This window comes from Cryptomeria japonica, chromosome 2 (genome assembly GCF_030272615.1).
Source record: "Cryptomeria japonica chromosome 2, Sugi_1.0, whole genome shotgun sequence".
Lineage (NCBI taxonomy): Eukaryota > Viridiplantae > Streptophyta > Pinopsida > Cupressales > Cupressaceae > Cryptomeria > Cryptomeria japonica.
In genome coordinates, this window is record NC_081406.1 from 188997213 (window position 1) to 189013084 (window position 15872).

The following is a 15872-nucleotide window of genomic DNA, read 5'->3' on the forward strand; positions in this document are numbered from 1 at the left end:
ACACTGCATTCATTATATCAGGTCGGGTTTGTGTCAAATACAGTAACCCTCCAATCATAGATTTGTACCTTATTGTATTTATAGGAGCTACATCATCCTTTGATGTCAATTTATCTGTTGTAGTCATAGGAGTGCTTACCGGTTTGGAGTTTTCCATTCCAAATTTCTTCAAGAGTTCGTTCAAGTATTTTGTTTGGCATATGAATATACCTTTATCTATTTGAGAAATATGCAAACCTAAAAATTGTTTTATCTCTCCAATCATAGACATTTCAAATTCTACCCACATCTTGTTAGCAAAGTCTTTACATAACCCTTCTTCTCCTCCAAAAATGATATCATCCACAAATACTTCAATAACCAAAATTTTATCATTGGTGATTTCGTAATACAAATTACAGTCAACATTACCTTTTGTGTATCCAAGTTTTCAAAGATATTTATCCAGTCTAGCACACCAAGCTCTAGGAGCTTGCTTCAATCCATATAAAGCTTTCCTTAACCTGCAAACCATATCCTTATCATCTGTTAATGAAAATCAATCAGGCTATTCTATGTAAACTTCTTCTTCAAGGTCTCCATTAAAAAATGCACATTTTACGTTCATCTGATAAAATTTATAGTTCTTGTGAGCTGCAAATGCAAGAAATAGTCTTACTGCTTCAATTTTGGCTACCATTGCAAAGGTTTAATTATAATCAATTCCTTCTTTATGAGAATAACCTTTACAAACTAATCTTTCTTTGTTTTTTATTACTTCACCATCTTCATTAAGTTTATTTCTAACTACCCATTTAGTTCCAATTACATTTTTGTCTTTAGGCCGGGGAACTAATGTCCAAGTATTATTCTTTTCAATATGTTCTAATTCATCTTCCATTTCTTTTATCCAATGTTTATCTTGATATGCTTCAATAACTGATGCTGGTTCAACTTGAGAAATTAAACATACCTCTTTATTTGCCAATCTTCCTCTTGTCATAACACCTTGATTTTTATTTCCAATTATCTGATTTTCTGAATGATTCAATATTACATACCTGGGTTTATTCTGATTTCCACGTGCAGGCTGTTGTTCTTCAGTCACAGTTGAGTTTTCTAATTATGCCGGTGTAACTGGTTCTTCATTCTATTCCGGTGCAATCTGTGCTGGTTCATTTATAATCATTTCTACTGCCGGTTCAGAACCTACAGATCTTGATTCTCCTCTAAAATGTTCATCTATCTTCACATTAGTACTTTCAATGATTTTCTGCAATCTTTTATTATAACATCTATATGCCTTGCTTCTAGTTGAATAACCAAGAAATATTCCTTCACCACTTCTAGGATAAAATTTTCCAATAGACTCGTCTCTTCTAATATAGAATTTGCTTCCAACTATTCTGAAATATTTAAGAGTATGAATATGACCGAACCATAGTTCATAAGGGGTCTTACCGGTTTCACCTTTGATGTGAACTCTATTAAAAGTATAAACCGTTGTATTCACTGCTTCTCTCTAGTACATATGAGGTAGATTTTCTACCATCATCATGGTTCTTGCTGCATACAGTATAGTTTTGTTCTTCCTTTCCACAACTCTATTCTATTGGGGTGTCTGAGGTGCTGATAGTTGTCTTTTGATTCCATTCTCTTCATAAAATGCATTGAATTCTCTAGATGTAAATTCTCCTCCTTGATCAGATCTCAAACATTTGATTTTCTTGCCGGTTTCATTCTCTACCATTGCCTTGTATATCTTGAATCTTCCAAAAGCTTCTTATTTTTCCCTGAGAAAAGTAACCCAACACATTCTAGAATAATCATCAATTATTGGCATAAAGTATCTATCTCCCTGAAGACTCCTTGTTCTTGCTGGACCACATAAATCAATATGAATTAAATCAAGAATATTATTTGATCTCAGAAATTCTCTTAAATGTTGTTCTAACTTGCTTTTCCATTTGACATTCCTTACATACCAGATTATGAGGTTTCACAATCTTAGGTAAATCCCTTACTGCCTTGGTTGAACTGATCTTTACAATGCAATCAAAATTCACATGATAGAGTCTTTTATGCCATAACCAACTTTCATCAATCTGAGCAATCAAACATGTCTTATCATTGGTATTCAAGTGAAAGATATTACCTTTAGTTGGATTCCCGGTTGCAATCTCCAATCCAGTTTTGTTCATGATTTTACATTTTCCATTCTTGAATTGTAATTGAAATCATTTTTCCACTAACTGACCAACACTCAAAAGATTATGCTTTAAACCTTAAACATAATAACCATTGTCAGTATTGTACTTACCATCCAGAGATATAGTGCCTCTTCCTTTGATTAAACAAGATTTGTCATCTCCAAAACTTACTAGACCCCCATGACATTCCCAAAATGATAAGAATTTGCTTTTATCACCAGTCATATGATGTGAGCAACCACTATCAATGATCCATTCATTCTTTCCTTCATTTTTTGCTAATAATGCATTCTCTACCCATTTGACATTAGATGTTGGTTGATCTTCTTTTAATGCAACAAATGCCCATACACTATCCCCTGGATCTTCATCAGAGTCATCTGTAACACCTTCATCTACATAGTAACATGACTTATCTCTTTTTTTCTTAAATCTGTATCTCTGATATTCAAGGTTAGGTCTATATGTTCTTTTTGCCTCCTCTCTTAGTCTTGAATGTCTATCAGGATACCTAGATGCCATATGACCAACTTTATTATAATTAAAACATTTGAAAGGTGTTTTACCTTCATACTTACTTCCTACTAGACCTTTATGCATCGCGCTTCAAGTTCTTCATTTTCTCTTCTCATATCTTCAAGTTCTTTTGCTTAAAGTGCTTTCCAATCATATTTGTCAGATGATGATTATGATGATGATGCTGATGATGATGCTTTGAAGGCTATATCAGTCTTGACTCTAGCAATAGGACTAAATTCATCAAGCTCAAATGTTGAAAGTTTTCCAACCAAAGTATCTCTAGAAAATGATGTATTAGGCATTGTTCTCAACTCATTAATAGCTATCACTTTCATTTTCTAAGCCGGTGGCAAAGCTCTTAAAACTTTAGAAATAATTTCATCTTCACTTAAAGATCCTCCACAATATTGTATTCCTAAAATAATTTCATTAACTCTTTCCATAAATGCAGAAATTCTTTCATCGTCTTCCATTTTTAAATTTTCATACCTGACCTGATAACATTCCAATTTTGCAATTTTGACAATGGAATCTCCTTCATTCAATGTTTCCAGTTTATGCCAAATAGTGTTTGCAGTAGATTTGTTTGATAATCCCATGATTTTATGATTTGATAATCTACGTAGAAGTGCTTCTCTTGCTTTGCAATCATTCTCCAAGTCTTTAGCCAAGGTCACTGGATTAGGGTTATTCGGAGTAGGAGCAACATACCCATTCTTTGTAACATCCCATATATCTCTTCCAATGCAGTTCAGATGTGTTTCCATTATGATCTTCCATATACCATAGTTAGTTCCATCAAGTTTGGGACTGTCCTTCCTGAAGATATTTGCTGCCATAGGATCTCCTCAAACTATTAGGCTTCTGCAAAAAGAGGACTAGGCTCTTATACCAATTGTTAGGAATAGGGAAGGACAACTGAGAGGGAGGGTGAATCAGTTGTCAATAAATTATAACCCCAAACAAATTATTCCAACTTAAAAATCAGTGCCGGTAAAATAGATTAACAGTTATAGCAATGCCGGTACAACTTAATGCATGAAGCATAATGCAAAACACATCCACAACAGATGACACAAAGATTATGATGTGGAAACCCTATAAGGGGGAAAACAACGGTGGGAAACCTTACCCACAATCAGATGATACTACTACAGATAGTAAGTGAATATAATAATGGGGTCTGCACATGCAGAAAGGCGAACCGCTTAGAGCTCACTGCTCAATCACAAAATAGGAGTCACACCGACTACAATTAGATGGTTAAATCTAGTAACAATGCACTGCTTTAGTATAGCATCTATAATGCTGGATTCAATATCGGTTTAAGCTCTGACCATGAGTGCCAAACACCTTCATAACCTTTCGTTCAAGCTTCAGATAATATCCGCGTGATTCGCACAAGGGTCTTCTTATTTTTTCTCTTCACAATGATCTTCAATATTCACACACACTCATATATTTCTTCCAAATAAGATCTTACAATTATTTATACAAAACATAAGACCTCATGATTAGGTCGGCTCCCTAGAGATATTACATTTACAAAATAAGTCTTGATGCAATACAATATGTCGGCCTCAATACATTTACACATTATCCAATCAATAAACCATTTCAAAAATGTGTCGTGATGATTTGGAACATGATAGCTTGTACTAGTCCATAACCTAGACCTATCTGTCGGTAAAGGCAAATATGTGAACCCGATTAGTCCAATAATCAAAACACCAAATGTGAACATCCAATCCATGTCTTTGATATAACCAAATGATCTCCAAATGATAACAAGTCATCATTAACTTCCTGAGTTGCTGGTGAAACATATACCGGTGACTGTGCATAAGCCAATATCCATGTCGGGACCACAATGTGCCAATTCAACAACAAACCAATATAACCAGAGTGCCAAATCAACAATGCAGACCTCCAAAAAGTTAAGTGTTGACATCAATGACAAAACCAATGCAACACATGACGAAGTCATCCATAATACCAATAGATTAATTTCAACAAATATCAAAAAATGCCATGTAGGTCAATGGATTATAAACAATACAAAATATGAAACTTTTAGAAGTAAAGCATAAATAGTTTCAAATTTATGACCTATTTAAAGGTCGATTATCAATATAGATCTTGTGGCCTCCTATTAATAACAAGGGTTCATCTACTTTGTATCATTTATAATGAGGGTGTGGGGGTTTGTGTACCCCACATAAGATCCGCCTTATTTAAAAATTAATAAATAAATAATTATAATAATTTTTTGTACTTGTGTTAATGTTAACTCATACTAACTACCATGATGGATGGGGTGTAACTCATCATACCTACTTGAATATCAATCATACACGTAAATCATGAATACATAGTTAATTAACAAAAAAATATAAATGTACGTTAAAAATGAATAAATGAAATATAAATAATAACTATTCAAACCTATTAAAATAGGTTAACCTAGACTAGTGATGCAATTGTATTATTCTAACATTGTTAAATCCATCTAAACATATATACTCTTATCATAGTATTAAAAAATACCTCCACTTATGAATAAATGATGTAATAAAGCTTGGGTTATATTGTTTCTAGAGTTCATGGACTTTATAGATAAGGAACTTGAATTGACTATGTAAAGATAAGGTCCACACCACTCACTCTTTTTCTTTAAAAAGAAGTACGTTTTTATAATAATATGAATTTATTGAAAGCTTTTAAGTATAATTTAGCTATTAGTTGTAGTGCATCGAATAATATGTTGTCTTATAAAAAGTCGATTTTAGCTTTTGAGTCAATCTTTATTGATCTATATTTTTTGAATAGTGGTTCACAAGAATTCATTTCTCATAAATATAAATGACCTCTTTGATTCTATTTACATTTAGGTAATGTTTATATAAAGATAGATAACTCCTTAAGAAATCTTAATGTTTAATACATACAAACATAACTTAAATACAATGATAATAAATATTGTATTCATACTTATAAATACTCGAATCTTCTAAACTACTAATCATAAAATATAAATTTCTAATAATTAAAATAAAAACTACACAATTAAATCTGAATAAAAAATCATATAATCTTTCTATTTTTTAATATAAACCTATTTCCTTCATATCTTAAGAGAGTATCTATTTCCACCCATTTTCACTATTTATGTGGGAAATTAAGAAAGACTTTTTTTCTTCATATATTGAAAAATGCAATAAAATTTAAAAAAGACAAACATTGGAAGAGACTAAATTTTCATGAGAGATGACAAGTTCCAATTTTTCGTACACAAATGTTTTTTCACATGCTTTTTGCAAGCACAAATAAAAAAAACAAGTTATTTTCAAAAGAAGAAGAATTCAATTAGGTAATAACTTCTTTTTCCGCGTATGTAACGTGGGATCGATGGTGAATGATCGAAAAAATCGGTTTCCCTGCACATTTTAAAATTCCAGCAACACGTTTTCTCTTACTCTCAACTACTTTAAAAATTCACACATTGTACAAATTTCTCAAAAGGCAATGCCCAGAAGCAACGAGGAAATAGAACTAGTTTGCTTCCAGGAAAAAAATGGCCCAGTTTTTTGGATTTTAAATTCTCTCACAGACCACCAAATCCTGTAAACGGATTACCAGTACGTAGAATAACTCTAAAATCCTCTAATTGTTTGATAATTATGGGAGCCTCCAATCCAGCAGCTCAGTTGAGTGTGGATCTCTCTTCTTGTAGTGCTAAAAGTTGTAGTTTAAGGTTTCAATGAGTTTCATAGTTCTATGATTTATAATTTATGAGGTCATCGCTGTTGTTTTTGAATTGGATTGGATTGTGTGATATTTTATATCAATCTTTCAGATCACATTCTATGATCTATCATCACGATATTAGAGAGTTCAAGAAGATAAAAAATAGTTAGTTGTAAATCAAGATTGACTCCTTGAATTGCAATTAACCATCTTTTGATATCCTTGACCTCTCTAACGTCTTGATGATAGATCTTAGAATGTGATTTGAAACATTGATTAGAAAATCTTACACAATCGAATTCAAATTTTCTTGCTCATAAAATTACTATTCATATTTCACAAATTTTTTATATTGAGCCAGAAGATTGATATTGACCAGTACATATAATTGTTTTTAAAGGTCTGGAGCATCTGCCGTTGCAGGCAAGCAACACCCTTCTACCCAGATGACGATTTTCTATGAGGGAACTGTGAATGTTTATGATGATATTCCTCCAGATAAGGTACGTCTGTTCTAAGGTTTGCATGCCATTTTCATGGGTGGAATTAAGTTTTTTTTGCATGTTGTAGATTGGTTTCATGACGTAAGTTTTTTTTTGCATGTTGTAGATTAGTTTTATGACGTAAGTTGGATTTCAGGCACAGGCCATTCTAATGCTCGCAGGTGGTAAGATGCAAAGCAATTGTGGGTTAATGCGTCCTCCACTCACAAAATCAGTCCCTTTAATGAATTACAGCCACTCCATTCCAAAAGTCTCAGGTAAGAAGTTAAGCCATATAGCTAAAAAAAAATTCAAGAATTGGGATATAAAAACAGAAACAGTCATTCAGTCTTTAAGATGCATCAATATATAAGTTATAGTATAAGAATAACTTGAGTATTGATATATCTTAGAGACTGGTTACCCATTTCTTATAAATTAATATCTCACAGAAAGAAATGATTTGATAAACATAATTTTAGTGAACATCAGATCTTCAGCTTGAGAGGAAGAATTCTCTACAACGTTTTCTCCAGAAGCGAAAGGAGAGGTATGACTGACTTTAAAATTTTTGTTTCTTGATAGTTTGAAAATACTAGAAAATCTTTAAAAAAATATTGTGTAATGTAATCCTATGGCTGTGCATATAGGCAAAGGGCAAAAGCTCCACATGCAACACAAGGAAGGGCAAGCTAAATGGAGTTGATTAAACACTGAAATAAATCATTGGATGAGTTGTATACTCCCGTTGTTTAATGTTCTTGTCAATGAATGCCCATGGCTACTATTCTAAAGTTTTATAAGCTTGCTTGGTAAATATCAAATTTTGCTGAGAAACAAGCTCAGAGAAAGTTTTGATGGTCTTTTAGCTCACAATGAAGTTTTAAGTTTGGTGAAATGTTGTATAATGTTGTTTTTTTAATTCCTTGCTTATCAATCAAGCTACGCTTGCTTTGAGCAAACTGCAAATTAATAAGGTGGTTATTGTGGTAAAGCATAATTTTGTCTTGTGTTTTCACATCTTTCACGTTGCATGACTTTTGAAGAAAGGCACTGGATTCAATGATACATTTCTAACTTTTATTTGAAGAGATTGTAAGTTATTTTTCTCATTTGCAGTCAGGTTGATGTGTAATGTGTCCCACAAAAAGTTTTGATCAAATAAAGGGTCTGAATCCATAAGAATAATAGTTATAGAGGCAAAAGGGACTAGCCTCATCAGGAGTGAGGTTAGGAAAACTAAACTAAAACATTCAATGCTTTTGATTGGAGCATAGAAATGGCGAGAATAAGAGTTTCAACTCTAAACTAATAACTATTCTTTCAGGACACAAGAAAGAGAGTGAGAAGAGGTAGGATCTTTCCTCTTTCTAAGAACAACAACCCAAACAATACTAGCATCCAAGGTCTTACAAAGAAGGGGAAACAAGAGGTGATCCCTACCCTACTTACTTTTGGGAAGATAACCAACATATGCATTCGGAACATCAGGATGAAAGCCAAGGGAATCATTGTCCACAATAGAAGGCTAGAACTAAACAGAAGCAATCAGAGAAGATGTGAACATGTTATGGATTGAATTTGATTAACATTTAAAATTGCAATAAAAATTGTATGTGGGTATGTGTCTATTTTATATAAATAAAGAGGTAGATACTATAATGTGTATGCATATTTATCTATTTATATAACTAGAGAGACGGATACATATAATGTATATATAATGTATAAATGTATATGTGTATACATGTTTATACATGTTTATACATGTATACTATAATTATAGATACATTAACTTGTATATATGTATGTATCTATATTTATATAACAAAACTCTATATTTCATATACTTATTTTTGTTGACTATTTTTAATGATACTTATATTTTGTCAAATAGTACAGAATGATTTTAATATTAAAATGTCCACATGATTAAAATCAACTATATTACTAAAAATATATGTTTGAGTATAAACACTTTAAGATATAATATAAAAAGAAAATTGCATGTTTTTTCAACTTCATAAAACATTCTCAACTTATGACTTTAAATAATTTAAAATCTACATTTATAATACATATCTTAAAACCTATCAAAAAAATTATTTCTTAAAGAATTATAATGTTACATATGAAATTTTATTTATATAAACTAAAATGAAGTTCTTTATATTATATTCAAAATACTTATTTCTTTTATGTTACATTAGATTATTGAATAATTTATTTTAAAATATAATTATATAGATTAAAAAATCATATGTAATTAATTTTGAAATAAAAAATAATGTGCCACATTCTAAAAGTTTATTCATTTTATTACTATTTTTTCTTATACTTAATTGTTATTTATTAAATTTAAAATTCTTTTAAGTAAGATTCTCATAACTTACAATATTATTTGACGATGGAAAAGATCATAATTTGGAATGTAGCTTACAATTTTCATTACTCTAAAGAGTGATGGATGATAGCATCAAAGGAATAAATTTATACCCTCAAACCACTAATAATTATTTTGAATTTTTCTTTTTCTTGAGAAATAGTTGACTTATATTTTGAAATGTGTAGGTTTGATGTTAAGCATGAAATAATTTTATGCATGTCTTATTTATCTCTATATTAGACTTAGTATTAAAAACTAAATGATGGAGTCAATGGTTTTATTAGCTCATAGTTTTGAGACACATAGTTTTTCTAATATCATAGTTGTATTTGTGTGAGTTTGAATTTATAAAAATTATGTTTAGTGGGTGGGGTTGGCTGGTTAGCTATCATAACATATGGGGTTGACTATGATTTCTATCGAGCTCTTTTGTGGAGTACATAACTGAATCATGACATGAGATGTGTTGTTGCATGGTTTTCTATTATGCTTGTATGCACGGAGATTTTTTTGGAGGAGCTTGGTATTTCATAAGTATCCATGGAGACTTTGTAAGTGTATTGTAATATTTCATTGTTTAATAATACATTAACAATTTGAGTATGAACACTTTTTGAGGTTTATTTTTCCTCTTGAAAGTTTTCTCATAGTATATATTCCATAATTGTATGTAATTTCTTTTATCCTAGCATTATGGATATTATATAAAGTTGTGGGCATGATTTTATCTCACAGGGTTATGTAGGAAATTGTTTGATCAACTTGGTAAATGATACCAAATCTATGATTATGGTCGAGGACTGTGAGAGATCCTTATTTTTTTAACCCTTGTTTGAGTCAATCAGATACAAAATTGAAGGCATGACAATGTTTAAAAATATTTTAAATTTATAAAGATATAAGTTATATTGTGCAAGTTGTCAAATTTTTAGAGTTGGGATTCAAGCTTTGCAAATCTATAGTTAGATTTTTAGACCTAGTGCTTGAAAAACATTTAGTTAAAATATTTTTCCGTGGTGATCACCATGAAAGTTTTGTGAATGAAGTTTTAGAAATGACTTCATGTGAAAAAGATAGACCTCGTAGTTATTGGATCCAAGAGGACCAAGAGATGAAAATGACATAAAATTTGACTTACTTGGGTCACTAAGGCCTAAGAGAAAAAGTGGTCTCATTCTCGATCATATGACCACATAGTGACAAATTACAAAGTAGAAAATATAAAAAATAATACCCTACACAAAAATTTATAAATAATAGCAAAAATATTATGAAGGGGCATATGGAGTTTGCAAATCCTTATACCTCTTGATATCCTACTGATAGAGGTGTGCTAGACTACAATGATGTCAAAAATTAAGCCACATGGGTTTATCAACCTCTATTCGAAGCTATTCAACCCCCAATTGATAGTATCATGTGGTAGTCAGCCTTTGGATACTAATTAGGTGGGGCCTAACACAACTTTGTAGGCTCAAAACTTTAAAAGAATTAAAATTTTGAAATTTTAACATATTTAAAAACCCTATAAAGTTTTTCACCACTAACCCTACACCACCCAAGTGCTACTCCTTATGAACTAATAATGTTAGGATTACATTAACACTATGAAAACTACACAAATAGGTCTTTCTAGTCCTTTTATCCCTCGGATCACATTTTCTTTCAAGGAGCATAACTTTCACATATTGTATCAAATCTTTAAATTCTTATAATCATAAAAATCTCTCTAATAACTATAAAATGGTATAGGTTTGTTCTTAGACTTTATTTTTTGTGTTATAATTTAGTTTTTAAAGTCAATAATGATCTAGAATAGTTAACATGTATATTGTATGAAATTTTTAACTTATTGGATGAGTAGAAAGAGGTTTTGTAGTTATTTTAGTATATATCAGAACCTTAAATATTAGGGTGTGATTGTGTAAGCGTCTAAATATATTGGTGAGTGAAAACTTGAGGAAGTGAAAGTTTTGATGAGAATAATATGATGGTATAGAATATTAGAAAATTTGGTACTACATGTTATAGGCTTATAGATATTTTTAAAGTGTTTATATTGATGGAGATGGATACACAATTTGTTTTCTAGTTGGGGAAATAGTTGATAAACATTTGAGACTTGAATTCTTCATTTAGTGAGAGTTTAGTATAGGTACAATGATTGTAATGATTATTTTGTCATGAGTATTCATATGTATTTAAGCACCAACACAACATGATAATGTATATGGTAGATATGTTATGATACATTGAATGATTCATTATTATATTTGGTGGTGTATTTCAATTTTAGGAGGTTATTCTTATATCTTCTACACTTGTTTCCTTACTTGCAAATAGTTAATGAGAAATTATGGATTTGTTTGGAAATCAAATTTGTAAGCTAGTGTTCAAGTCTTGAGATATACAAGTTATCTTCTTTGTTTTCTTGGTTTGTAGCTTATTGATGGGTAAGTGCACAAAGATGGTTGTCAAAAAGGGGGGTATAAGTGGACACTTTCTTTCTGAAATCAGGTGAACCTGAACTTGGAGGCAAAATTTAAAAATCATCCACTCAAGATATGAAGATAGTCAAAGAACAAATATTGTAGTACTCTGTATCTAGTTTCCAAACTACTAAATTTTTTCAAAATTGGATAAGATTAAGGGGGTCAAATCCTTCACGCACGAAAAAATGACCCTGATTTTTTCTGAAAAACATAACATGGTGTCTGACGTGCGCATCAAAAAAGTCATAGTTAGATTTAGTATTTTGACACCCTCCATACCCATTCTTCATGATGTTAGTTTGTGCACATGACGAACCAAATCAATTCTAGCCAATATAGCAACTTTGCATTGCATGCAACTGACGGTTTTTGCAGCAGCGAAAAAATGGTACCGATCAAAAATGGCTCTAAGTCATCAAAAACCCAGACAAACCATTGTAGAGGATCCTCACGCGACCCCACGGGTTCAAACAGATTGGCCATATGTGTTCTGGATTGGAAGAAACAGTCTGTCAAAAGTTGACAATTTTTTGGACTCATCACACTTGAGAGATCACATCGATATGGTATGACTCTCAATGTTTTGGTGCTTTGAGATGCACGATAGGGGCATGCCTCGCACAAAAATTCCCACCCAAACGCGCTCGTGACGTCGATTTGTGCACATGACGAACCAAATCAATTCTAGCTAATTAGCAACTTTGCATTGCATGCAACTAATGGTTTTTAAAGCAGGCGAAAAAATGCTACCAATCGAAAATGGCTCTGACTCATAAAAACCCATGACAAGACATCTAGAGGAGCCTCATGCAACCCCACGGGTTCAAACAGATCGACCATATGTGTCCTAGATTGGAAGAAATAGTCTGTCAAAATTTGACAATTTTTTGGACTCATGACACTTGAGAGATCGCATCGGTACGGTATGACTCGATGTTTCGGTACTTTGGGATGCATGAAAGGGGCATGCCTAGCATAAACCTGCCCACCTGGATGCGCTTGTGATGTCATTTTGTGTACACTATGAACTGAATCAACTCTAACCAATCTAACAACTTTGCATTGCATGCAACTAACAGTTTTTGCAATAGGCAAAAAAATGCTACCAATCGAAAATGGTTCTGACTCAACCGAGACAAGCCATTATAGAGGAGCCTCACACGACCCCATGGGTTTGAACAGATTGACCATATGTGTCTTGGATTTGAAGGAAAAGTTTGTCAAGTTTTGACAATTTTTTGGACACATGGCACTTGAGAGATCGCACCGATACGGTATGACTCGACATTCCAACATTTTGGGATGCACGACAAGGGCATGCCTAGCGTAAACCTGCCCACCCAAACACACTCATGACATCGGTTTGTGCACACGATGAACTGAATCAGTTCTAGCCAATCTGACAACTTTGCATTGTATGCAACTGGCAGTTTTTGCTGCAGGGGAAAAAATGCTACCAATTGAAAATAGCTTCAACTTGTCAAATACCGAGACAAAATATTGTAGAGGAGCCTCACGTGACCCCATGGGTTCAAATGGATCGACCATATGTGTCCTGGATTTCAAGAAACAGTCCGTCAAGTTTTGACAATTTTTTGGACTCAGGGCACTTAAGAGACTGCACTGGTATGGTATGACTCTCGACATTCCAGCAATTTGAGATGCACAAAAGGAACATTCCTAGCATAAACCTTCCCACCCAAACACACTTGTGATGTCGGTTTGTGCACATGATGAACCGAATCAATTCTAGCCAATCTGACAACTTTGCATTGCATGCAACTAGCAGTTTTTGCTGCAGGCGAAAAAATGCTACCAATTGAAAATAGCTCTGACTCGTCAAAAACCACGACAAGCCATTGCAGAGGAGCCTTACACAACCCCATGAGTTCAAACAAATCGACCATATGTGTCCTGCATTTGAAGAGAAAGTTCGTCAAATTTTGACAATTTTTTGGACTCAGGGCACTTGAGAGATTGCACCGATATGGTATGACTCTCAACATTCTGGCACTTTGGGATGCACGACAGGGGCATGCCTAGTGTAAACCTGCCCACTTGGACGTGCTTGCGATGTTGGGTTGTGCACACGACGAACAAAATTTTACCATTGCGAGCGTGAGGATGCTCTTGCACCAAACACATATTGTTGTTTATATTCATATTGTCGATTTTTTTTGTTTATATTCATATTGTTGATTACATATGCAAATATTCATTTAAATTTATAAAAGGGCAGCCACCAAATACATCGAATACACAATAAATGAACTGAATACAAGGAGTTTTGTAGGGTTAATTCAACATTTTAGAAATTTTATCAAATCATATTCCACGATTGCAATGTTTTATATCATATATTTTTGTTGTTTATATTCATATTGTTTATTAAATTTATAAAAGGACAACCACAAAATACAACGAATACAAAATAATGAACTCAGTACACATTTATTGGATTGAATATCGATATTTATATATATAAAAAAGACATGTCTACCAAGTCAGTACAAGTATTACAAAAATGTGGCATATGCCATGTCCAAATCGATATACAATAAAAATGTAGAATATATCTACATGTATTGGTCATTCTATGACCAAAACTAACACTATATGATCCTAAACTTGTGGTGGATCATCAAAATCAAGCCTCTTCGATGCAGTACGCAGCTCTGTAGATGGCTGCAAAACAACAATTCAAAAGCCAAGTTAGAATTCTTTTGTAGAAAATAGTTCACAATTAATAACATAACTATGCATTTAACTTTAATTCCTTTGCAATTGAAATGTAGATTACCTCATCAGCTGATCTAGGAGCTAATGTCTTCGCTCTCCTCTCCTTGTCACTCTTAGGAGTTTTCTTGAAGACATACTTAAATGGATCCACGTTATGGTCGTACCGTGAAGGGGTCTATTGTAGATTAAATGTATAATTAATACAATGTACTAACATAAATATATCAAAAACACTTAAAAGCTATAATATAGAGAACAATGACGTACCTGTGCCTGAGATGCTTCTCCAATGGACTGAGGATGGCTCACCATCAATGTAAAAACTATCGATATTACCTATACAAAAAATGTTCAATGATTAAATACAATTAATATAAAGATAAGTATTGAAGGTTAAAAACAATTAATTTTACATATCAAACAAACCTGTACCGGATCCTGAGATGCTTCTCCAGTGCAAGGAGGAGGGTTCGCCATTGATGAAATAGGTATGGATATTTCCTGTATGAAAAAATTATAAGATTATAATATATCACAAGTTCACATGTACGCATGTATATAATCATGAAATCAAGAAAATAAAGTATAGATACATACCTCCCCCCTCTCTTGATCCATGGGCGAATCAGGTGCATTCAACAAATCCACATGGCTCAATGGTCGTTGTACATGTAAAATAGACAAAAAACACTAATTAATCTACAAACCCCAACTAATACTTGATTTCAACATTTTCAAACAATTGTACAACTAAAAATGTGTTCAATTACCTTCTTCCTACGTTTTGGCATCTTCGAGGAATCCTTTTTCTTAGGACAAGCCCTAGATGCGGAGGGGGTGCCCTAAAAAAACAAAATTAACATGAGATATTAGTACAGATAATAAATTAAACATAATTTTAAAAATCTAAAATGAAATGACTTTCATATTCCATCAAAACAATACATAAAAAGGGTTGTACAAAATATGATACTGTATAGCCTTGTAGGCCAAAATCGATTGCTGAGAGCGTGATGCCATCAATCTGGGACATTTCGTCCCTTGTCAACACCTACAAACTAGAAATTGGACCAATCATTAAAGATAGTTAGTATATATTGTATTTTTTTGAATTCAAAATGTACTATTCTATTTTAACATGTTACAAAGTTTATACCTTAGGCATCAAAGTTGCAGCTATAGTAACTGGGGGAGGAGTATGGGATACTGCTACTGCATCCTAAAATGCATATTATTTGTCTCAATTTAAATCGAAGTATAAATGAAAATTCATTTATGTAATTACAAATTTAAAGTGACTAATAAATAAAATGCTATG

General features: G+C 32.5%; 1 protein-coding gene across 1 annotated transcript; it reads left to right on the forward strand.

Annotated features, from left to right (window-relative positions):
* Positions 1-6260: 6260 nt before the first annotated feature.
* On the forward strand, positions 6261-7904 carry LOC131044383 (protein TIFY 3). Its single transcript, XM_057977706.2, has 5 exons — positions 6261-6414; positions 6856-6958; positions 7095-7215; positions 7430-7487; positions 7588-7904. The coding sequence occupies exons 1-5, from the start codon at positions 6389-6391 to the stop codon at positions 7631-7633; spliced, it is 354 nt and encodes a 117-aa protein (XP_057833689.2). The 5' UTR covers positions 6261-6388; the 3' UTR covers positions 7634-7904.
* The last annotated feature ends 7968 nt before the right edge of the window (positions 7905-15872 follow it).